The sequence below is a fragment of the Capronia epimyces genome, assembly GCF_000585565.1.
Source record: "Capronia epimyces CBS 606.96 chromosome Unknown aczIQ-supercont1.4, whole genome shotgun sequence".
Classification (NCBI taxonomy): Eukaryota; Fungi; Ascomycota; class Eurotiomycetes; order Chaetothyriales; family Herpotrichiellaceae; genus Capronia; species Capronia epimyces.
In genome coordinates this window covers 489,219-511,488 of record NW_006912907.1, presented here as the reverse complement: position 1 = coordinate 511,488, position 22,270 = coordinate 489,219, and the positions used below count along the sequence as shown (strand labels likewise).

Genomic DNA, 22,270 nt, shown 5'->3' with positions numbered 1-22,270 from the left:
AACCGCTTTGTCTTAGAGAGTATTGGAATAAATACATTCATCGCTGACGGTGTGGCTGGCACCGCCGGGCCGCAAGCAATGGCCGATGCGGCCGTGCAACCGGCTCTCGCGCAGGCAATGGGCGATGCGGCCGCGGAGGGCTGGGGGGCCTTCTTCGCAGAGGCCTTTCAAGCGAGTTCATTCAAAAGCTACTGGGGAATGCTACACTATCTGACGTCGAGATGGGCTTTCACATGCTTCGCAACGGTAAGTTGATCACTATCTCTATATATGCAGGATGCGCGTTGACGAAGGACACTAGGCACTCATTCTCAACCGGATCGGTGTCTATGGAGCTTCAAGACAGCGATTATACCTCGACTGGACAAGAAGGCTGGCCCTGCGCATCATACCTATTCTTCTTCTTACCAGTCAAGTTCACCAACTCCTTCAAGCTATTAGATGCCAGACTTCACCGAACTTCTCACTCTATCGACATGGCGATAACAACAAATATAGCCTGCTGGACTGGTCCACTGATGGTGGCCCCTTGTATACATTGACTTCTATTCTTCTCTTTCGCTCAACGGATGCTGATACTTGTGCGGCGGTCGGGCTGTCCCGGCCAAATCCGGATGTGCGGGCCCCTCATGGGTCTTTCTCTCTCCTCTGGCCCTCCTTCTTGCGGCTGTGCTTGTCACATGTGATCGAGAGCCTCTCATGCTCCCTGCAGCAGGTGCCAACCATGACGGAAGTCGGTATGTCAGTCTTTGAGCATTCTTTGGCTTTCGCCGAGGCCGAGACAATGCTCTCTCACGCCCTTGGACTCGGCCTTTTCGGTGCCTCCAAGTACTCGGGCGCCGGCAAGATGAACACCACGGTTCCCGACACACAGTCACAGCCTACAATTCCGGCATCCGGAACGATTCTTGCTCTGGCCGATGCCACTGCATCTCTCACGGGGCCGCACATCCTTGATCGGGTCAACGTGCCCGTGGAAGTACTGTTGGTCACATTGCTTTCATGTAGTAACTCGCTGTCATCACATATTATTGCCGTGCTGGGCAAGCAGCGTCAGTGGCGACTCATCAACACAGCGGTATGGGGCCTGGCCTTCATGTTATCCTTTATGTGGGGGCTTTTTAGCACAAGCACGATGGTTCGAAGTGGCGAGGATGGCGACAACCGTCCAGTCAGCAGTCTCTTACACTTCCCCACCGTTGCCATTGTTGGGTTTCTTCCGCATATGGTGATTTTGTTGGGCATTGCCGTGTGCTTCATCGTCTACCTTGTTGCACTCACCTTGACTGCCGTGTCGTTGGGCACCAACCCGCGGATTCCGCAGCCGACAAGCATCAAGGAACGTTTCAGTATCGCTCACGACAATCTGCAAGCTGCCGTACAAACACGAGGCGTCAACATCCGATGGTATGAGGATTTTTACACGGCACTGCTTCGGATCGGGTTCGCCGCCTTGACTGCCGCATCCGAAGCGGTATTTTTGAATGAGGGAAGGTCAGTCGAAGTGCGACAGTTCACATGGTTGGAAGAAGATCGGCTGGATGAGTTCGAGGCTGCTCGAGGAGCAGTGGGGGCTTTGACAAGCAATCAGCCATTTCAAATCCTCGAAGAATACGGGTTGCCGCCGTCAAGTCCTGGTGGGACGGATAAGGGAGGCGCTTGGGAATCCGGATATTCCAAGGAGCGTAAATTCGACAAGAAGCAAGGTGAACTTGAAGGCAAGGACTCATTTGTGTATCCGACTCCTAGGGCTGGAGGAGTCGGAGCTGTACAACGAACCACCCGATTCTATTTGCTGATGATTTATCTCCGTGGCATTATCTTCCTCATTGGAGGGTACATCGGCTTCGGCTTGGGAGTTCTATTAGATGCGGTTGGAATCACTGCTCGGCCTCGTTGGTTGAGGAAAATCGTGGGTCGATCTCTCAAGAGATTGAATGCGCAAAACAACCATGTGCACAATGATGCCACGCGTGATGTCTGGATTCTGACCGAAGATGGAAAGCTTGCCATACCGATCAACGATGAAGTGGACGTTGAGCCAGAAATGCGGCGGCGGTTGATGACGGACTTCCCTGAAGAAAGGGTCGACGAGCTTCTCGACTCGAAACTGTATGACTGGTGGAAGGCTGGTGGTTGGTTTGGCACTAGGGATGACAGTGGTGATTACCAGCCGTCAATGGGTGGCGACTTGGACGATACGACGAGTGTGGTGTCCATGTCCACCGAAGCCGGTGCCGATAGGAGCGAGGCCGATGAAGATGAAGAAAATGAGTGGGAGTCCGAATCTGAAGGGCGAAGAACCCCGATTCAAACATCGACAGGGCCAGGTTGGTCGTTCTCGGAGCTTCCGACAAGAGAGTCTACACCGGACGTTCCCGACCTACCGCTCGATCCTGCAACCCTTGCCAGACTCCTGAATCCTCAAGACCAGGAATCTCGGGAAGAAGCGCGGATTCTCGCCTCTCACCTAGCCAGTGCCTCGTCGAACGCTTCTACCGGTGGCATCATGACACGGTCTCGCTATCGCCGGGAAATGGAAAAGGAACGGGCTCGTATTTTGCTTGCGGGCCGGACTTCTGATCATCCAGAATCTCGGTCAGCACATGCGCCGGCGATATCTTTATACAACTCATCACATCCCACCGGACCCCGTCCTTTGACAGCTGCAGAAGAGGCCGAAGTGCTCGAGTCACTGATACTTGGTCGACGCCGACGACGTGCCACGTCTTCACATGAGCAGACTCACACTCCCAGCAACCTCGTCGAAGACCACGATGAGTCCGAACATGCTGGACCTCCATGTGTAGTATGTCAAACAGCACCTCGGACCATCATCGCATGGCCGTGTCGGTGCCTATGTGTTTGCGAGGATTGTCGGGTGAGTTTGGCACTGAACAATTTCGGCAACTGCGTCACGTGTCGGAGGGCAGTGCAGGGCTTTGTCCGGCTCTATGTCCCTTGAACTTGAGAAGATGCACGGTATTAATGGCGATGGCGATGGTAGTAGCGATGGCAATAGCAATCTGGAGTATCTAGAGAACAATGTGATTTAAGACCGCAAAGATTATTCCGTCTCGTGACTCTAAAGCAGTCTGAGGCTACATGGTCGGCCGCTATGGCTACTGACCGAACTTCTATCAACCTATCAGCCTGCTTGACACTCCGCCGCCGAGAGTGCTGTACAGTGTATCCGTACGCAGGGCCCAAGGCTGACGTTGGAGATACTGTATATACGTATATAAGGTAGGCCCTGAGCCTGACGCTAGTAGATGATTTCTCTGTGCCCACGGATCACGGACGTCGACCTCCTGACACACTGCGGCATGTGCGCTCCTAGGCCTTGTCTCCCCTCCCCAGCCGGGGGTCCAGGACCCATGGTGAGGCGGCGAGCGGCGAATGTGGCGTATCTATGTATGTCTAAGGTATGTATCTATGGCTGTGCGGACGTTAAGATGATCACCCCGACCATAACCCGGACCCCGAATCTGTCTATGTCTATTATGTCCCTCTAGCCCGGAGCTTGGAACTGGAAGTGGAACTGGAACAGATTCCAGCAAGTCTATCTTGCGTGTTCGACTTTCCCATAGTCTGCACAGAGAGGGAGGGAGAGAGGGTGAGAGAGAACACCCAGTGCCCAGTGAACCCCTGCGGTAGCGTAGACCCTGTCTATTGGCCATTGGCGTAGAGGGTGGTCGGACGATTGGGTAGTCTGTAGTCTATATTCTATAGTCTGTAGTCTGTAGTCTGGAATGCCCTGCTGTCCAAGGCTGGGAGATATGGGCTGGGACTGAGACGCCGAGGTCAGGGGGTCGGCCAGGGCCATCAATGGGAACGACTGATCCGCATTCGATGCTTGAAAAGAGTGGTTTGAGGTAATTAATACATCAACATCATGTCAATCAAGCGTTGGGCTTTTCATCATGTCATTCAAGTGTTGGGCTTTTCAGCGGTGACGAAAGAACTGTGGGCACAAGTGTCAACACAATTCACGTGGCATGGAAGGGTGACGCCGCGAGGCAACTGACCAGAAAGTGTATAGATGCATTTTGTTTTCGGTAAGCTCCCTCCTCACGTTGGCGCACAGGACCTGAAACTCCGGCAGGGACCAATTGCCGACCTCGCACAGCAGCTTCAGCGAGTAGGCCTCGAGGGCACTGGCGACGAACTGTTCGCGGAAGATCTTGCCGATGACCTTCAGCGACTTGTCCTTGGGCCAGGTTCCGACGGGGACATGCTTCTGCACGAACTCGACACTAACAAAACCGGCGCGCTCCAGCTCCTCGGGGACTTTGGGGATGTGGTCGATGTCCAAGTGGACCAGAGCCGCACAGCGGTGCAACTCATCCAGCCACGTCCTGGTGTAGCTGTCGGCGGGGAAAGTGTCGTCGTCGCAGAAGAAGTTGGCTCGGCCCTCGGACACCTCGATCTTGCCGCCGGGCTTCAGGTGTGCGTAGCATTTGGCCAGGAACTGCGGAAAGTCCCTGATGCCGGCACAGATGGTGCGGGCGTGGATGAAGTCGAAATGCTGCTCGGGGAATGTCCACTCCTCGTTGGCGTCGTCCACTTCAAACCGCGCGTTGGGCGGCACCCACTGCGGCTGGATCGGGGACAAGTCGGTGCCGGTGACGATGGCAGACGGATACAGGTCGGCCATGTCGATGGCCCAGATCCCCGTGCCCGTGCCGACGTCGAGGATGGCCTCCGGGCTGTCGAGTCGGGTCATGCAGTATCCGCCCTGCAGGACCAGCGTGAAGAGGTGGTGGGTGAGATCCAGCCGGTCCTGCTCCTCTTCGTCGTTGGGAAGCACGTATTGCGTCGGCCGGTAGCTGTGATATCGTCGTCCGTTCTCGTACACCCAGTCGAAAATCGACGAGTTGACTGACGTCGTGGCTGTCTGGATGCTGCCTGAGTCGTAACCTGCATCGTCGTCGTCTCTCGCCTCTCTTTCCTCTTCCTCGGCGTGCGGATCGGGTATCAATTCTGGAGCTGGAGATCTTGGGGGAGATCGAGAAGGAGATGTCATGGTTGGCGGAATATAATGGCCAATCGACCGACCGACCGCCCTAATCAATTGATAATGGACGGCGTGGTGATGTGGTGGTGGTATCGTGATGGTGATGATGATGTGATGAAGTGCGTTGATGGAAGATGGAAGCGAGATAGAGCTTCGACCAAGCCTTAGGGCCTTTAGTGCCAGCTGGAACCACACGTGATGGTGCATGCGGAGCTCTGCACCGGACCGGCGCATCAGCCCGGCCCGGTTAGTCGTTTGCTGATTGGCCACTCTGAGGACTGGGGAGGCGCGGAGGCTGGCGATTCTGCATTAAGCCTGCGACGGACTTGAAGATAGTGGCACCACTGGCGCTGGATCAAACGGCGGGCGGTTGATCGATTGCAAATTGTAGGCCAACCGACCCCTCCTTGCCAACACCAACGTTGACATCAACTTCCATCATTGATATCTAGGGATTTACACGCCTGGTCATTGCCGCCATGCTGGTGTTGGATCTGGGTCACCTTGGCCCCGGCGATGCGTGGATCGTGGTGCTTGCATTGGGCCTCGCCTACGCAGCCTGCTTGACTCTCTACCGGCTCCTGTTCCATCCGCTCGCCAGATTCCCCGGCCCGAAGCTGGCAGCCGCCACCTTGTGGTATGAGTTCTACTACGACGTGGTGAAAAGAGGGCAATTCACGTTCAAGATCAAGGAGCTGCATGACAAGTATGGTATGTCACTTATCACTCTCTGTGCGGTCAAGATGGAGGTACCGCCTGAGTACGGACTATGTGCACAATCTCACCCAACACAGGCCCCATCATCCGCATCAACCCCCATGAGATCCACGTGTACGACCCGGCCTTTTATGACGACCTGTACACAAACCCGCCGAGAAAGCGCGACAAGTACCAATGGTGGGTGAACCTGGCGTCCGCCGAGGGCTCTGGCTTCAGTACCCTGGCGCACGACCTGCACCGACTGCGCCGGAGCGTCCTCAACCCTTACTTCTCCAAGGCCAACATTGTCCGCCTGGAGCCGGTCATCATGGCCCGGATCGAAAAGCTGTCGAAGCGCCTCGCTGTCGCCGCGTCCGGGGACGAAGTCGTTCGGCTCGACGTCGCGTTGATGGCCTTGACCACAGACACCATCTCCGAGTACGCGTTTGGTCTGGACCCGCGGTACCTCGACGAGCCGGATTTCTCGCTCATGTGGAAGGACACGATCAAGGGCGGCTTCGAGACGGGGGCCTTGTGTCGGCAATTCCCCTGGCTGGTGCCTACGATGAAGCGTCTCCCACCGAGTGTCGTCGCCGCCATGAACCCCCAAGTGGGCTTCTTGATGCAGTGGCAGAGCCGTGCCAAAGCAAACGTGCAAAGCATCCTGGATGAGAAGCCATCCGACCGCAAAGATGGAGTCGGTGCGGGTGCGGATGCGGACGCAGATCCGGGACGGCAGACCATGTTCCATACCCTCCGCGACAGCGACCTGCCGGCATCTGAGAAGTCGCTCCAGCGGCTCTGCGACGAGGCGGAGATCATCCTGGGGGCCGGTAGCGAGACTACCGCCGCGACGCTCTCTCGAATCTGGTTCTATCTGCTCCAGTCACCGTCCATTCCCGAGAAGCTGCGCGCAGAGCTCCGCACAATCATCTCGTCTCCAGAGTCCGCAGTCCCCAAACTCTCGGCCATCGAGCGTCTGCCGTACCTCTCAGCCATCATTAGCGAAGGCCTCCGACTCAGCTACAGCGTGACGACGCGAACGCCACGCATAGCCCCCACGGAGATACTCCGGTATAAAGACTGGTCCATTCCTCCAGGAACGCCGGTGTCCATGACCAACGCTCTTGTCCTGATGAACCCAGCCATTTTCCCAGAGCCCGAAAAGTTCAGGCCAGAGCGATGGCTGGACAGCGGTCGCAGTCTCGAGAAATACCAGGTGGCTTTCTCCAAGGGCTCCCGACAGTGTTTGGGTATGAATTTAGCCTATGCCGAAATGTTTTTAACACTGGCCACTCTGTGGACCCGCTTTGACTTTGACCTGTACGAAACCACACTGGCCGATGTCCATTGGGATCATGATTTCTTCACGGCGTTCCCGCGTGACGAGAGCAAAGGGGTCCGTGTCAAGCCGAGGAAGCGGAAGAGCTAGTTTTCATCGGCCAGTCTTCTCTATTGCCATTTCACTCGGATTGTTGTTGTCGAAGTTCGCTTTTTTTTGTGTTCCATCACCAGCAACACCGGCACTGTTGGACGGTCTAGGAACGACGTCGAGGAGCCTCGTACGGATCGAAAGAGAGGGACAAATGTACCTGTGGCGCATTCGTTGCTGCCCGGAACTCTGACTGCGCTCTAGCTGCTCAGAGAGTTCCCATTAGTATGTTGTGCAAATAGAGGTGGTTATCCAGGCATGGGCCGCGGCTCTTCCCATAGACTGCGCTTTCGACTCGTCCATTCAGTATTCACCCATTCCAATCGATTTTGGAGCGCCCCCACTCGATCTGCAATAGATTCTATTGCCATGGGTGCCAGTGGAGCTCCCCGAGGAGTCAAGGACATCTTTCCCGCTGGACCTGGTGAACTTCGGGCATCAAATCTAGAGGTTTGGGATAACGTGCGCTTGGTCAAGTTCTGGTGGCAGTACTGGCAACCATTGCATCGGATGCATCTTTCGTAAACTAAACTGGTGTGACGAGACCAGCGTTTTTGACACCGCAGCATTTGATGTTTGCAACTGAGCCAGAGTAATACATGGGGGACTGGACCGGACCTGGCGTCTGCACCTCTTCACTGTTAGCTGGAAGGACATCCACGTCTCAAAGGTAGAAACTCACCCAAATCAAGCGAGAGTTGGGATGCTTTGTGGTGAGACCCAGGGGGGATTCCGGACCATCTGCAACACCTATGTGTCCAGTCAGGGCTCTCTTCAGGCTCCTTTAGCCGACACATAAGTGCACATTACGGAGTATCTGGACAAAGTAAGGACAGTCCCCCTGAGTATAGTAATCAATCTCTCGAGGCTCCTTGCCCACGGTTGTGATGTGACTCACCGGCCGCAGCACGTGATGGTTCTCTCGAGACAAACCTGCACATCCATTCATTGTATCGTTCGGCCGCTCACAACCTGACTTCATGCGAGGTTTGACCCTGCGGCTCATTATTACTGTCAGGCAAATTCAGTCTCGCCATATAACAATGGCTTCAAAACAAGGCGCGTCACACCCTCTCCCGAGTTTGCCTACATTGTTCATTTCCCTGCTAACCACAATCCTCTTCAGACAAGAAAGAGCGCATGAAAGCTGAGAAACTCGAGAAATTCAAAGCCAAACAGGCCAAGTCGAACCCAGCAGCTGGTCCGAAGAAAGAGAAGGTGGTCAAGTCCAACACCACCACCATCAATGCCTACAATCCCACCACGATCGAACGAGGCCGTTACGAATGGTGGGAGAGCAATGGTTTCTTCAAACCCCAGTTGGAAAATGGCAAGATCAAGCCCCAAGGCAAATTCGTCATTCCAATCCCCCCGCCGAACGTCACTGGATCTTTGCATATGGGCCACGCTTTAACAAACGCCTTGCAAGATGTGATGGTACGCCATGCTCGCATGCGAGGCAAATCTACTCTTTGGATACCGGGGTGTGACCATGCATCCATCTCGACCCAAGCGGTTGTCGAGAACATGCTATGGAGGACACAGGGTAAGACTCGGCATGAGATTGGGCGTGATAAGCTCTTGGAGATAATCTGGGACTGGACACGGAAGTACAAGGGCAACATCACAAATCAACTCAAGCGTCTTGGTGGCTCTATGGACTGGGAACGTGAGGCATTCACGATGGATGAAAACCTGACAGAGGCGGTCAAGGCGACTTTCATCCAACTGCACGAGGAGGGCATCATCTACCGCGCAAATCGTCTGGTCAATTGGTGTCCAGCCCTGGAAACCTCGCTGTCAAATGTCGAGGTCGATAACAAGGAGTTGTTGGGTCGTACCAAGCTAACTGTCCCCGGTTACGACAAGAAGATCGACTTTGGTGTCTTGATGTATTTCAAATATCCGGTCAAAAAACCATCCAGTGCCGCCACTGTGGACTGCGAGAGGTTCGCCGACTATGAGTTCATCGAGATTGCCACCACGAGACCAGAGACGATTTTTGGTGACACTGCAATCGCGGTACATCCAACCGACCGCCGATATGCACATCTTGTCGGCCGCACAGCTATTCACCCATTTATCCCTGAACGCCGCATCGCCATTATTGCGGACGAGGAGGTTGACCCTGAATTTGGCACGGGTGCTGTCAAAGTCACCCCGGCTCACGATCCCGCCGACTTTATCATGGGTAAGAAGCATGGCTTAGAGTTCATCAACATCCTCGAAGCTGACGGTTCCTTGAACGAAAATGCTGGCCTCCAATTTGCTGGTCAAAAGCGGTTTGAAGCACGATATACTGTTGTGACTGCTTTAAAAGAGAAGAGGCTCTATATAAAGGAAGAAGATCATGCCATGACAATACCAGTCTGTCAACGAAGCAAAGACATTGTTGAGCCCATCTTGAAACCCCAGTGGTGGATGAGAATGAGCAATATGGCCCAAGCCGCCGATGCTGCCGTCACCAATGGTGAAATAAAGATACAGCCCCGGACAGAAGAGAAAAAGTTTCATTACTGGATGCAAACGATTCAGGATTGGTGCCTTTCACGTCAACTCTGGTGGGGCCATCGCGTCCCTGCTTATCGTATTCAGATCGAAGAGATGGATCCCAACGACACCAGTACGGACGACACATACTGGGTTTGTGCACACGACGAAGTTGAAGCGCATACAAAGGCCCAAAAAAGATTCCCGAACCAGGAATTCACCCTTCATCAGGATGAGGACGTGCTAGATACATGGTTCTCGGCTGGGCTGTGGCCGTGGGCCATCTTGGGCTGGCCAAAAAAGACCGTTGATTTCGAATCCTTCTATCCGACCTCTATGCTCGAGACCGGCTGGGACATTCTCTTCTTTTGGGTTGCAAGAATGATAATGCTGGGCATTAAGATGACGGGTAGGGTCCCGTTCACAGAGGTATACTGTCATTCTCTGGTCCGAGATTCCGAGGGGAGAAAAATGTCTAAATCTTTGGGGAACGTTATTGATCCATTGGATATTATCAATGGTACGACGCTTGAGGCGCTTCAGGCGCAATTGAAATCCGGCAACCTTGATCCTCGAGAAGTCGAACGCGCGTCAGCCTACCAACAATCCTCGTTCCCGAACGGCATATCAGAATGTGGTGCTGATGCACTCAGATTTTCGTTAGTCAACTACACTACTGGCGGAGGCGACATTGCATTTGATATCAAGGAGATTGAGGCGAAGAGACGGTTTTGCAACAAAATCTACCAGGCAACGAATTTTGTCCTGGGCCGACTTGGGGAAGGGTTTCAACCATCTTTAAGCCCGATTCGGCCCTCCAGTTTGGCAGAGAAGTGGATTCTGCACAAACTGAATTCCACCGCAGCCATAGTGACTCAGGCTATCGAATCTCGAGCCTTCTCGGCATCGACCTCGGCTCTTCACAGATACTGGCTGCACGAAGTTTGCAGCGTGTTCTTGGAGAATTCCAAGACTGTGCTTCGACCAGAGACTGATCAAGCCGAGCAAGAGTCGATTCAACAAACGTTATACGTTGCACTGGAGGGTGGCTTATTGCTTCTTCATCCCATAATGCCATACTTGACGGAGCATCTCTGGCAAAAGTTACCGCGACGTAAAGGAGACAGTACACCAAGCATCATGATTGCCAAATACCCCGAGTTCAACCCTACATGGGAAGATCCAGAGGCGGTCAAGGACTACGAGTTCATCCTGTCGATTGCCGAGGCTATTCGTGGGTTGCTGTCGCTCTACGGCTTCACAGAACCAGGAAATGTCCTCATCAAATTGCACACTGCAGAACGTGTGAAACTTGTGCAAGATCAAATCCGCATGATAACATCTTTGGGCGGCAAGTATCTGGGAGACGTCGCCTGTGAACAGGCTTCTCCCGACTCACCTCTTCCCAAGGCGCATGCTCTTCGAAGTATCAATGTTGATACTACGGTCTTCTTGAAGATAGGCACGGGCGTTGACTTGGACGACCTCAGATCCAAGCAACAGAAAACTCTGGATGACGCCCGAAGTAGAGCGCAAAAGATTCAGGACATGATGAATAAGAGTGGATGGGCCAAGGTTGGGAGCCAGAAGAAAGAGGAAGAAGAAGCAAGACTGCAGAACTTGCTGAGCGAAGCGGATCGACTTGAAGCAGCACTGGGGGAGCTCGAGAGACTCACACTGGAAGTCTAGCCCGCGGACCATCGACAATTGAAAGCACTACGGACTCATTTTGGTTCTAGAGGCTGACACACACACACACACACACACACACACACACACACACACACACACACATACACGACAAGACCGGAACGTCCTATCTGGTCTTGACGAGCACTGAGCACGGAACTAGTTTCGATGGCGGTCTCGATCTGAATCTAAACAATCATTTAGCCTAGCTATTCCGTTTCGTCCCGTCTCATGGTGAATCTATTTTGCAACGTCTATTTTGAACAAACCAATCCACCTGCCATCCTGAAGTGACGTATGGGCTAACTTGACCTAGAAACCGTCAAAATGTGAGAGGAGCCTTCTTCTCTATTGAGGGAGCTTGAAGAGAGTCTGGAAGAAGACAAGCATGTTACATCTTGATCGTCTCAATCCAAAACCACCACTACCGCAGGATCTGAGTCTGGGCATTCGACTGATAACTCTGGCTCCTCTGCATCAGTTCGGCATGTGAGCCGGCGTCAACGATCCTCCCGCCCTCGACAACAAAGATTTTGTCGGCGCGCATGACGGTGTGCAGACGATGGGTGATGGCCAGCACGGTAACACCAGACTCACGCACGACGCGCTCCAATCCTTCTTGCAGGGCGTGCTCGGTCTCGGCATCGAGGGCGCTGGTGCTCTCGTCGAGCAGCAGCAGGCGGGGCCGGCGTACCAGGGCACGTGCGATGGTAAGCCGCTGACGCTGGCCGCCAGACAGCTGCGAGCCGTTAGGCCCAACCTCGGTGTCGTACTGTTGCGGCAGGGCCATGATGGTGTCGTGCAGATTGGCGAGTTTGCAGGCCTCCTGGATTTCCGCGTCACTGGCTTCGTGACCAGACCGCGCCCCCAGGCCGACGTTGAACTTGACGGTGCCACTGAACAGCGCGTTGTCCTGCGGAACCACAGCCAGGTCGTCGCGGAAGTCTCGCTCCGACACGTCCACGCCGTCGATCTCAACACTGCCCGACGATGGCCGGTACATGTGCTGTAGCAGCGTGATGATGGTCGACTTGCCTGCGCCGGAGGGGCCGACCAACCCGCAGAACTGGCCGGGCTGGATCGACAGCGACACACCATTCAATACGGGCACGGTAGGGCTGGATGGGTATGCAAAGGATACGGACCGGAAGGTGACGCTGGCTCCGGGGCTACTTCTAATAGAAGCCGGTGGTCCAACAGCAACAGCCCCCGCCTTCTCGACGTCGGGGTCACCGGTATTGGTATTGGTATTGGTATTGTGCTGTGACGGGTCGTTCAGTGCTGCGTCCTCAGAGCTTCTCCCGCCGATCAGACTCAGAATGCGAGAGGCGGCGGCTCGAGCGCGAGACACTTCAGGGGCAAGACTGAACATCTGGCCCCACAGCTGGGCGCTGACCAGCATGGCCATCAGAACGGTGAAGAACTGTTCTTGCGTGTTCTCGCCCTTCATGATCTGGCGCGACCCCCACCAATAGGCAAAGGCATAGATCAGAAAGCCCGTGCTGTTGGAGATGGCCAGCCAGAAGTTGGTGTAGACACTGGCGGCCAAGATCTGACTGCGCGGCGCACTCAGCACACGACGGTACGTGTGCATGATCTCGTGCTCGAGAGAGTACGTGGCCACCGTTTTGAAGGACGTGACCGTCTCCATGCAGATCCCGACCGACTCGGCAAAGGCCTCGGAATTCCGTTCCTCGAAGCGGGAGAAGGTGTAGAGCTGCATGAGGCCAGACCCCAGCAGGATCGGGACCATGGCGAGACACACCACGGCGATCTTCCAGGCGATGATGTGAGACATGATGACGGCGACGGCAAAGTTGACCAGGATGGAGAAGATGGTGCCCATGGTCGAGCCGCTGAATCCGCCGATGGCGGCGCTGTCCTTGGTGATGACAGAGAGGAGCGTCGACGGACTCTGGGCGGGCGACTGGTGCCATTCCATGTCCTGCTCGACCAAGGCGCGGAACGAGCGCACTCGCAACAGGTACAGCAGCCGTTCCGCCACCAGGGCGAAGGAGAACCAGCTGAGGAAGTGCGCCAGCAGCTCGACGCAGGCCAGCATGAAGAGCATGCCGCCAAAGAGCTGGCCCATGTGCAAGACTCGATGGACGGTGGTGTTGCAGGGGTTGAGCGCGTCGACAACGTGCCCGAAAATCAGCCCTTCTGCAGAGAAGGTTGTACCCACGATGGAGGCGGCGAACATGGCCACCACCAGCCAGCCCAGGTTCGGACGGACAAACCGGCCCATGCCCTTCATCACCGCCCAGGGAGACAGTGTCGAGTCTAGGCTGGTCGACGTGGAAGCAGCGTCAGAGTCCGCGTGGTCGTCACTGCCCGGAGGGGAGTGTTCGGCTTTGCGAGGATGGCCCATGGCCGACTCTGTCTCGATCTTCTCGGCCACAATATCGAGAGAGTTGCCCTTGGAGCTGGAGCTGGACGGTGCGTCACTTGGTATCTGTTGATGTGAATGTGAATTGTTGAGTGCCTGCAGACTGACCATTTCGGCGAACAGGCCCGGTCGAGCCATGAGCTCGTCGTAAGTGCCTTGGTCCACCACCTCGCCTGCCTTCAAGACGATAATGTTGTCCGCATTGCGGATGGTGGAGAGCCGGTGTGCAATTGAGATGACCGTCCTGGTTCCCGCGATCCTATCGATAGCTGCTTGGATGCGCTGCTCGCTGGCCGAGTCGAGAGAAGCCGTCGCTTCGTCCAGGATCAGGATCTTCGGATCTCGCACCAGAGCACGAGCAAGCGCCACTCGTTGCCTTTGGCCGCCGCTCAGGGACTGGCCCCCTGAACCGACCAGGGTGCTGTAGCCTCGGTGGAGGCGCTGGATGAAGCTGTCTGCGTCGGCCAGGAGTGCCGCCTGCTGCACCAGACGCACCACCTCAGCCACGAGAGGCCCGTGAGTCTGAGCAATGTTCGTGTAGTCGGCGGTCTCACTTGTGAGCGCGGCCAGTGTTGGCCCGACCAGCTCCTCCTTGAGCGCTTGATGCGACGGGACCGAAGAATTGATGAGGCCCAGGGCGATATTTTGTAGGACGGAGCGACTCAGCAGCAAGGGTTCTTGTTGCACGAGGCTGCTGAACCCTCTCAGGTTTCGAATGTTGAGATCGGAGACGAGACGGTCGTCGAACAGAACGCTCCCGTGGCTTGGGTCGTAGAGCCGTGAAATCAGGGCCGCAATGGTGGACTTACCACTGCCAGAGGGCCCTACGATGGCCGTATGCTTTCCAGCGGGGAAGAGGAGGTCGACGTTCTTGAGCACCGTCTCGTTGGGCCGGGACGGATAGGCGAACGAGACGTTGCGAAACTCAATGGCGCCAGGTGTGTCGGGAGGAAGGGATTCGCCGTGGTCCAAGGTGCCGTCGAGGAGCGACTTACGGTCAATGTCGTGTTTCAATTTCTCAAAGGCGGTTGCCGCGCCGCCGAACAGAGGGAGCAACGGTGCGGTCGACCCCAGAATGACACATGCTAGCACAACGACAGTCAGCTCGACCCTATCATGATCAAGGTTTTGGTTTCCACACGATCATGACTGATGAGGCCATTTGAGTGAACGTACCGTCAACAAGGATGAAGACGACCGTATAGACTTCTCCCACGGTGGAGCCACTGCTCTTGCCGGAAATCAAGTCCGCCACCATGCGGCTGCCCTGCCAGAAGGCCAGGGCGTTGGCGGCATAGGCGATGAAATACAGCAACCCGGCCTGGATGGCGGCCACGGCGCCCTTCCGGATTCCCTGGTTGCGGCTGACCGTCATGTGTTCGGCAAACTTCTTCTCCAGCCGCGGGGCGGCGCCGAAGGCCTTGACGACCGCGATGTGCGACAGCGTCTCCGAGGCGATGGATGAGGCCGCGGTGGCGGCATCCGACATGCGACTAGCGTGCTTCTGGAAGAAGCGGCCGCCCAGGATGGCGGACAGCAAGAAGGCCGGCACCAGGGAGATCAGCATGCCGGCCAGTTTGGCCTGCTTGATGAAGGCAACGACGTAGGCGGCGACGAAGAAGGACACGCTGGCGATCAGGATTCCGACCTTCTCGCACGTGCCGGACTGCACGGCCTGGATGTCGGCATTGAGGCGCGACGACACTTCTCCGGCCTGGTGCTGGTCGATGAATGCCTGGTCCTGCCGCAGCAGGCTGGCAAAGTACTGCTCGCGCAGACGGTGGGACAGCCGTTGGCTCAGCACGCTCCAACACACCACATAGATGAAGATCAAGACCAGCGCCGCGATCGAGATGTATACCAGCTTGAGCACTTTGTCGTTGATGGTCGATTCGTACATGTACGCGTCTCTGTTTCCTGCGTTGTTGTTATTGTCGTTGTCTTCGGCCGCGCACGACGCCCCGTTCAGGTCGTTGACCAGCTCGCCAAACAGAATCGCCATGAGCGGAAACGGCACCCCGGATGCTGCTGCACAGACGGCCCCGACCAGCATGAGGGTAACGTCCAGCCATGTCGAGCCAGCATATCTCAGGAGATGGAGATATACCAGGAGAGGCTGTAATGTAATTTGAATGTTAGTGATATTATATTTTGCAACGAGGGTTTTGATTGTTAGTGATATTATGTTTGTTCTTGTAATAAGGGTAGGGTAGGGTAGGGTAGGGTAGGGCAGGCAGGGCAGGGCAGGGTAGGGTAGGGCAGGGTATGACAAGGCATGGCAGGGTATGGCAAGGCTGTGGCTGTCTAGCTCGGCCACTGCTGGAGGGTGAGGCCTTACTAACCGACTTGGATTTCTTCTTTTCTCCGTCGAGGTTTTGGTCTGCCTCGTCTGTAGTTGTGGTCATAGCCGTAGCCTCGCCGGACTTTTCAGTCTCAGCCTCAGCCACAGCCACATCTCCGGGCATTGCCTTTGTCTGAGTTAGGGCTGGGGTTGGGGTTGGGGTTGACGTTGACATGCTGTGCCCCTGTCTCTCTTTGCCTGGTCAACAAGGCCTCAGAGTTCTCTCTCACCCAATCTCTCTCTCTGTGCGTGAGTGAGTGTCTCTGTGTATGTCGTGTGTTGAATCGACCGGAAAGTCGAGCTGAGCTAGAGCTAATCTGGTAATAGTAGTGGTAGTAATAGTTCAACTCGGACCAGGACCATGCGTAAAAATCCAAAGACGGTCCGTGGAGGTCCAAAGACCTTCTGGTTCCGAGAGTCCTCGGTGGTGGCTGGTGTCCGTCGGTTGGGTCGATAATTGGAATTTCAGTAATTATGTGTAGTCGACACGACACGACACGTATCATTTATCCATGATTGTTGTACGGTGTGCGTGTGTCTGTCTGTTTCTGTTTCTCTCGGTGTCGGTGTCGATGTCGGTTTCTCTCGACCAGACGACCAGACGACCAGCCAGACAGCCAGCCAGCCAGTTAGTCAGACACACCGTGAGAGGCTGGAGGCTGAGACTGAGGCTACAAACAGAAATTTCCCATGCTCCGATCCCGGGCACGGTTGCGGTCGCGGTCGCGGTCAAGATCACGGTCCCGGTCTGGGCATGCATGCATGCATACAGGCAGGCATGATGGATGATGACATGGCATGGCGTTCATCACTAGTACGGCGGAGATTTAATATATTCCGTTCCTGGGTACCATCTAGCGACCTAGCGACCTGGGCATGGTAGGTATGTATGTACGTACCTAGGTATAGTACTAGGTATAGTACTAGGTACGCATGTATGGTACGCATGTATGGTACGCATGTATGTATGGTACGCATGTATGTATGGTACGCATGTATGTATGGTACGTATGTATCTGTCTGTATACTTCGTATATCCACCGATACGTACACTGGGAGCGTGCCATGGCCAAGCACACGCGGCGACGGGGTCAAGGTACAGAAACTACCCATATGTTACATGTTACATGTATCTGTATCTGTACGTGTACGTGTATAGCGTTCCATAGTACCGTAAGTCAATCTGATTGTTCTTGCGGGCCGGGCCCATACAATACATACGGACTGCTCCGGGGGGTGGGGTAGGGTGGGAGGGAGGTGTATGGAGTATGGTCAAGCCCAAGCCAAGCCAGCCCGCCCAGCAACGGAAAGCAAAGGAAAGGAAAGCATCGAAAGGTTGGGATGAGGATGAGGGATTAGGAAAGGAGAGGCCAGAAGAAAAAAAGGAAGAGGAACCAGAACCAAGGGACAAGGAACAAGGAATAACCAACAAGAAGGAAGAAGCAAGAGCAAGAAACAAAAGCCGAGCTCGGGGTTGAGGTTAGGGTTGGGTTAGGGATGGGACTTTTCATTATGTCACTTCTACACGCTGCTCCTCTCACCGTCGATGTGCTTGACGGTTAATTTCCTCGGGAATGGCAGGAGAGGAAGTGGATTGAGTATTAATTGAGTACGTATTTGAGACTGTACTCCGTAGAGTGAGGAACGAACACGAAAAGCAAACAAGGAATAGGGGTAGTGCAGCCTTGGCGATAAGATTAGATCATTTTCCACTCATCTGATTAGATGAAAATTTTCATCTTCATCTCTTCTGGTCCCTAGTTTCGCCGACAACCTGCCGCATTCCTGGGCGTTCCTGGGCATGCTGGGTGGGCGAAGGACTATAGAATCAGATAAGATACCCCGCGTATATCTAGGTATGGTATGGGGCCCACCCACCGCCTGTTTCACTGGGCCAAACCTTGAACCTACCCCGTCGGTCACTGGGCTTGGCATGGCATGGCAAGGCTCGGCTTGGTCAGGGACAGGGAGGGTCAAGCAGGGTCAAGGTCAGAGTCACGGTCAGAGTCACGGTCAGAGTCACGGTCAAGGCCCTGTAGGGTGTCTAACTCGGTATGGCGTTACTACCTGATTAGTTAGTTGGGTTGACCGATATCTGTAGGCATAGATGAATAACCGCGTACTACCTGTATGTGACGACGGGTGTAGCTGTATCTGTATTTATATTTATACCGTACGGAATCAGGATCAGATACCTGACCCGACCTTACAAATAGATGTCAAATGCCTCGGTCGGTCCCAGTCTTTCATCAAATGGCTCTCCTAGGCCAGTCCCCGCTCCCTGGACCTTCCACCTTCCCAGAGTGCGGAGATTTCTGTACAGCAGCATCGTCCGCACATGGTTCCATCCACCCAACCATAGGTCTCCATAGGTCTGGAGTCGACCTCCATGAAACAGAGATCAGAGATCGTTGGGAGCGGGAGACTCCTGGTGCCGGAACATAAGGGAGCGGAGCTAATGCGAAGTCGGAGGCTTAGGCCCCAAACAGTCGGACTACCTAGGTATGATTGCTCCATTTTCAGCTTCTTTGGCATCATGCACTGCACTGCACATGACCCCTGATGTGATCGATCTGACCTGGACCAATCTCCAATCCAACGTCAATCTAAATTCCATGTCCATCGATCCTTGATCTTGATCTCGATCTCGATCTCGACTTGAGATACAACATTGTCACTCGGATACAATATTTTCACTCAAGTTACAACATTGTCATTCGAGATACAACATCATCACTTGCAGGTTGTGTAACTGTAACTGTTGACCACGACTGAAGTTCTGTTCTCCCGTCCGTCTCGTTCTTGTCGCCAACTCGATTCTGATTCCCGAGTCCTGACCTGGTACTGGTACGCAACCCAATGGTGACAGCAGGAGTAGTTGAGGCACCAGCCTCGTCGACCAAGAAGCCATCGTCGACCTCAACCTCAACCTCAACCTCGACGTCTCTGTCGCTGTCGCTGTCATCCAAATATCTACCACCAGTGAGACTGCCGGAGCCATGGAAGACCACCTACGAGATCCGAGTGGTGTCCGAGACGGACAACTTGCCAGTCCTAAGTCTCGCCCTGGCCGAGACGCAACTCCCCAACGCAAATCTCCCCCCGACACCGTTGCATCACGACTCCTTGACCTTCAGCGACCTCACCAACGAGCCGGACGCGTTTGTCCCCGTTGCGGGCGACAACTCGGCATGGGCGCGGTACCATCAAACGCTGATATCGCATCTGTCATGGGATAGCGCGCCCGTCACTGTCGGACAGGTCTGGAACATCTTGTATGCCTTGGTCACGCTGTACCCCGACTTGGAGTCGTTCCGGCTGGAGCTGGCGGGCCCGGACAGCGCCCAGCTCGCCGAAGCCCTTCAAGCCACAGGGATTGCAACGGCACGACCGAAGCCGTCGCGGCCAGAGCATGTACTGCCAGCATCAGCATCATCGTCATCGTCATCGTCATCGTCATCGTCTTCGTCGGCGTCGGCAACCGCCAACCCTCAAGTTTCCATCACGCGGTCCGCCTTCTGGCAAGGGGCAGCTTCACCCTTCGGCACGCGGCCGGCTTGGGTGGCTCACCCGGATCTGTACAATCACCTGCCCGGCCCGGCGCTGACCGCGTCATATCCTGCTTTTCCATACGAGCATACCCTGACTTTCAGCCTGGAAGGCCGACCAGTGCACGCGCAGCATCCCATCCGGCCGCCGAAGCCGGTCCGCGGCGCCGTCATCTACAGTCGCTACATCCCTCACTTGGACGAGTTCTTTTCCATGGTGCACCTGGACTGGCAGGATGAGACGCACCTACAGCTCTTCCATGAATGGCAGAACGACCCGCGCGTGTCGCAAGGCTGGAACGAGACCGGCACGCTGGATCAGCATCGAGAATATCTGCGCAAGATTGACCAAGATCCGCATCAATCGGCCATTCTGGCCAAGTTCAACGATATCTTCTTTGCCTATTTCGAGATCTACTGGGCCAAGGTGAGTGGTGGCTGTGTAGTTGATTTCACTGGCTATGGTTGTGGTTGTGACTGTGGTTGTGACTGTGGTTGTGACTGTGGTTGTGGCTGTGGTTATTGCTGTGGTTATGACTATGGCTATGACTATGGCTATGTCTAGGGCTGTGGCCGTGGCTGTTCCTATTTTGTTGTATCCTTCCCCTGCCAAAACAATAGACTATGGCTCTGACTATGGCTATGGCTGTGGCTGTTCCTGCTTCGTTGTATCTTCCCCCTCAAATACACAGCTAACTTAACCAGGAGGACCATATGGGCGTCTACCTCTCTCCCGCCCCAGGAGACTGGGATCGCGGCCGCCATTCTCTGGTCGGCGATGTGCGGTATCGAGGCCCGCACCGCGCTTCGGCATGGTGGTCCAGCCTGGTGCACTACCTGTTCCTCGATGAGCCGCGCACCATGACCATCGTCGGAGAGCCAAAGTACACCAACGCCAATGTGCTGGGCTACGACGCCGCCAATGGATTCCATATCCACAAGTTGGCCGACCTGCCGCACAAACGCTCCGCCATCGTCAGGTGCGAGCGCCTCCGGTTCTTCCAGTCGGTAGGGTTTGGTCTGCCGGGAGGGAATGTCAAGATCGCCGAGGGGAGGGGAGGGAAATCGACAAGGGGGGCGGAGAAACAGGTGGCGAAATCGACAACGGGGTCGGACAAGCAGGTGGTTGCGAAGCTGTGAGTTGAGTTGGCCTTTAGGTCTAGATACGATGAGAGGGTAAGAGGGCAATAGATACGACGAGGGGGCAAGAGGGAAGTACTGCGAGGCTAAGGCATCGGGCAGAAAGCACCTCTAGATACGACAAAGGGGAAAGAGGGCAATACATAAGACGAGAGGGCAAGAGACAAGACGGCAATACTGCGAGACTCAGGCCTAGAGGCAGAAATCACGGCTAGAACTGGACCACGGAGATGGAGATGGAGTTGAGTTGAGTGGCTTTGAGACTCCATGCAGTTTTAGAGCGAGGAGCCTAAACAGCCATTCCTATTCCTATTCCTATTCCTGCAGTATTAGCATGCGGTGCAGTGCAGTACGCAGTCTTGCCTCAAGGAAACTAATATGATACGCAGTCTGTACGCAGTCTATACGCAGTCTTGCTCATGAATACTAATATGGTAGTGGTAGTGGGAGTGTGAATCGGATAACGATGGGGTCGTCTTTACCTCCAAAAGCAAAAAGCGAGACTGTTTAGCCACTACCAGGTAAAAGGTAAATTTGCTGCCCGGTGCCAGTGCCATTCGTCATTGCAAACATTGTGAATTTCCTCGTCCATCTCAGGGCGAGATCGGCATCACAGCATAGCATGGGACATTCGTATCGTCATACAGTATCCTATCCCGGCAGACTTGAGACAAACTCCCCCGTAGTTCCGTCGTTCTCAGAGGAACAAACCCCGTCGTATCCCGACAGGCTCAGACAAACTCCTCTCCTACGAGTACTTCGTACCTAGTTCCGTCGTTCTCTTCAGTCACCGGCTCTTGGAAGAAAAGAGAAGACCATAAGTGGAGTGGTTGGTGGTTGGTGGGTGGTGGTACAACGAGTCTACCCACGTGCAGTCAACAATAACAATAACGATTGTCCATGTCCATGTCGATTCCGCGCCTCTCTATTGCATGACGCTCCATGTTGATTCTACGCCCCTCCCCTTCATTGCATGGCGCTCCGTGATCGCTGCGCTGCATGTGCGGGTGAGGGCTGGCCTGTCGTCAGAAAAGACGGACCCCCTGGCCCCCTCCCCCCTGGACCCTGGCTGATGGAGCCTCATGCCAAGCCGAGTCCAAGACCGCTGTCACGTAACACCAAGGTGCCCAAGGGCTTACGTTTACGGTACAGGAATCCTCGGATGTCTGACAGAGGTAGTGCATTATGTGTACTCCGTACTCCGTATTGTGCTAAGAGGAAGAGAGTGCGAGAACACTACTGAGTGAAATACAATTGATGCGTGCCAAGGCTCCACACCGCCGCGTAAGTGTAATACAGTACGCGATTCCTAGCGTGATGGAAATTCGAAATTCGGTAGTCGATACGATACGATCGATACCTCTGGCCTGTTTTCAGTGGTCGATACGATCTATACGATACGTCTGGCCTGTTTTCGGTGGTCGATACGATACGATAGATACGTCTGGCCTGTCTTCGGAGGTCGATACGATAGATACGTCTGGCCTGTCTTCGGTGGTCAATACGATCGATACCTGGCCGGTCT

General features: G+C 54.8%; 6 protein-coding genes across 6 annotated transcripts; 4 read left to right on the top strand and 2 right to left on the bottom strand.

Annotated features, from left to right (window-relative positions):
* Positions 1–78: 78 nt before the first annotated feature.
* On the top strand, positions 79–2,965 carry A1O3_04806 (uncharacterized protein; the record flags this gene model as incomplete). Its single annotated transcript, XM_007734934.1, has 2 exons — positions 79–246; positions 302–2,965. The coding sequence occupies 2 exons, from the start codon at positions 79–81 to the stop codon at positions 2,963–2,965; spliced, it is 2,832 nt and encodes a 943-aa protein (XP_007733124.1).
* A 1,014-nt stretch (positions 2,966–3,979) lies between these two features.
* Positions 3,980–5,026, bottom strand: A1O3_04805 (uncharacterized protein; the record flags this gene model as incomplete). Its single annotated transcript, XM_007734933.1, has 1 exon — positions 3,980–5,026. The coding sequence occupies one exon, from the start codon at positions 5,024–5,026 to the stop codon at positions 3,980–3,982; it is 1,047 nt and encodes a 348-aa protein (XP_007733123.1).
* Positions 5,027–5,496: 470 nt separating this feature from the next.
* On the top strand, positions 5,497–7,148 carry A1O3_04804 (uncharacterized protein; the record flags this gene model as incomplete). The annotated part of the gene is made up of 2 exons (XM_007734932.1): positions 5,497–5,728; positions 5,812–7,148. The coding sequence occupies 2 exons, from the start codon at positions 5,497–5,499 to the stop codon at positions 7,146–7,148; spliced, it is 1,569 nt and encodes a 522-aa protein (XP_007733122.1).
* Positions 7,149–8,288: 1,140 nt separating this feature from the next.
* On the top strand, positions 8,289–11,327 carry A1O3_04803 (valyl-tRNA synthetase; the record flags this gene model as incomplete). The annotated part of the gene is made up of 1 exon (XM_007734931.1): positions 8,289–11,327. One exon carries the CDS (start codon positions 8,289–8,291, stop codon positions 11,325–11,327), a length of 3,039 nt encoding a protein of 1,012 aa, XP_007733121.1.
* A 424-nt stretch (positions 11,328–11,751) lies between these two features.
* A1O3_04802 (uncharacterized protein) lies at positions 11,752–15,769 on the bottom strand (the record flags this gene model as incomplete). Its single annotated transcript, XM_007734930.1, has 2 exons — positions 11,752–14,801; positions 14,893–15,769. The coding sequence occupies 2 exons, from the start codon at positions 15,767–15,769 to the stop codon at positions 11,752–11,754; spliced, it is 3,927 nt and encodes a 1,308-aa protein (XP_007733120.1).
* Positions 15,770–18,916: 3,147 nt separating this feature from the next.
* A1O3_04801 (uncharacterized protein) lies at positions 18,917–20,745 on the top strand (the record flags this gene model as incomplete). Its single annotated transcript, XM_007734929.1, has 2 exons — positions 18,917–20,032; positions 20,311–20,745. 2 exons carry the CDS (start codon positions 18,917–18,919, stop codon positions 20,743–20,745), a joined length of 1,551 nt encoding a protein of 516 aa, XP_007733119.1.
* Between the last annotated feature and the right edge of the window lie 1,525 nt (positions 20,746–22,270).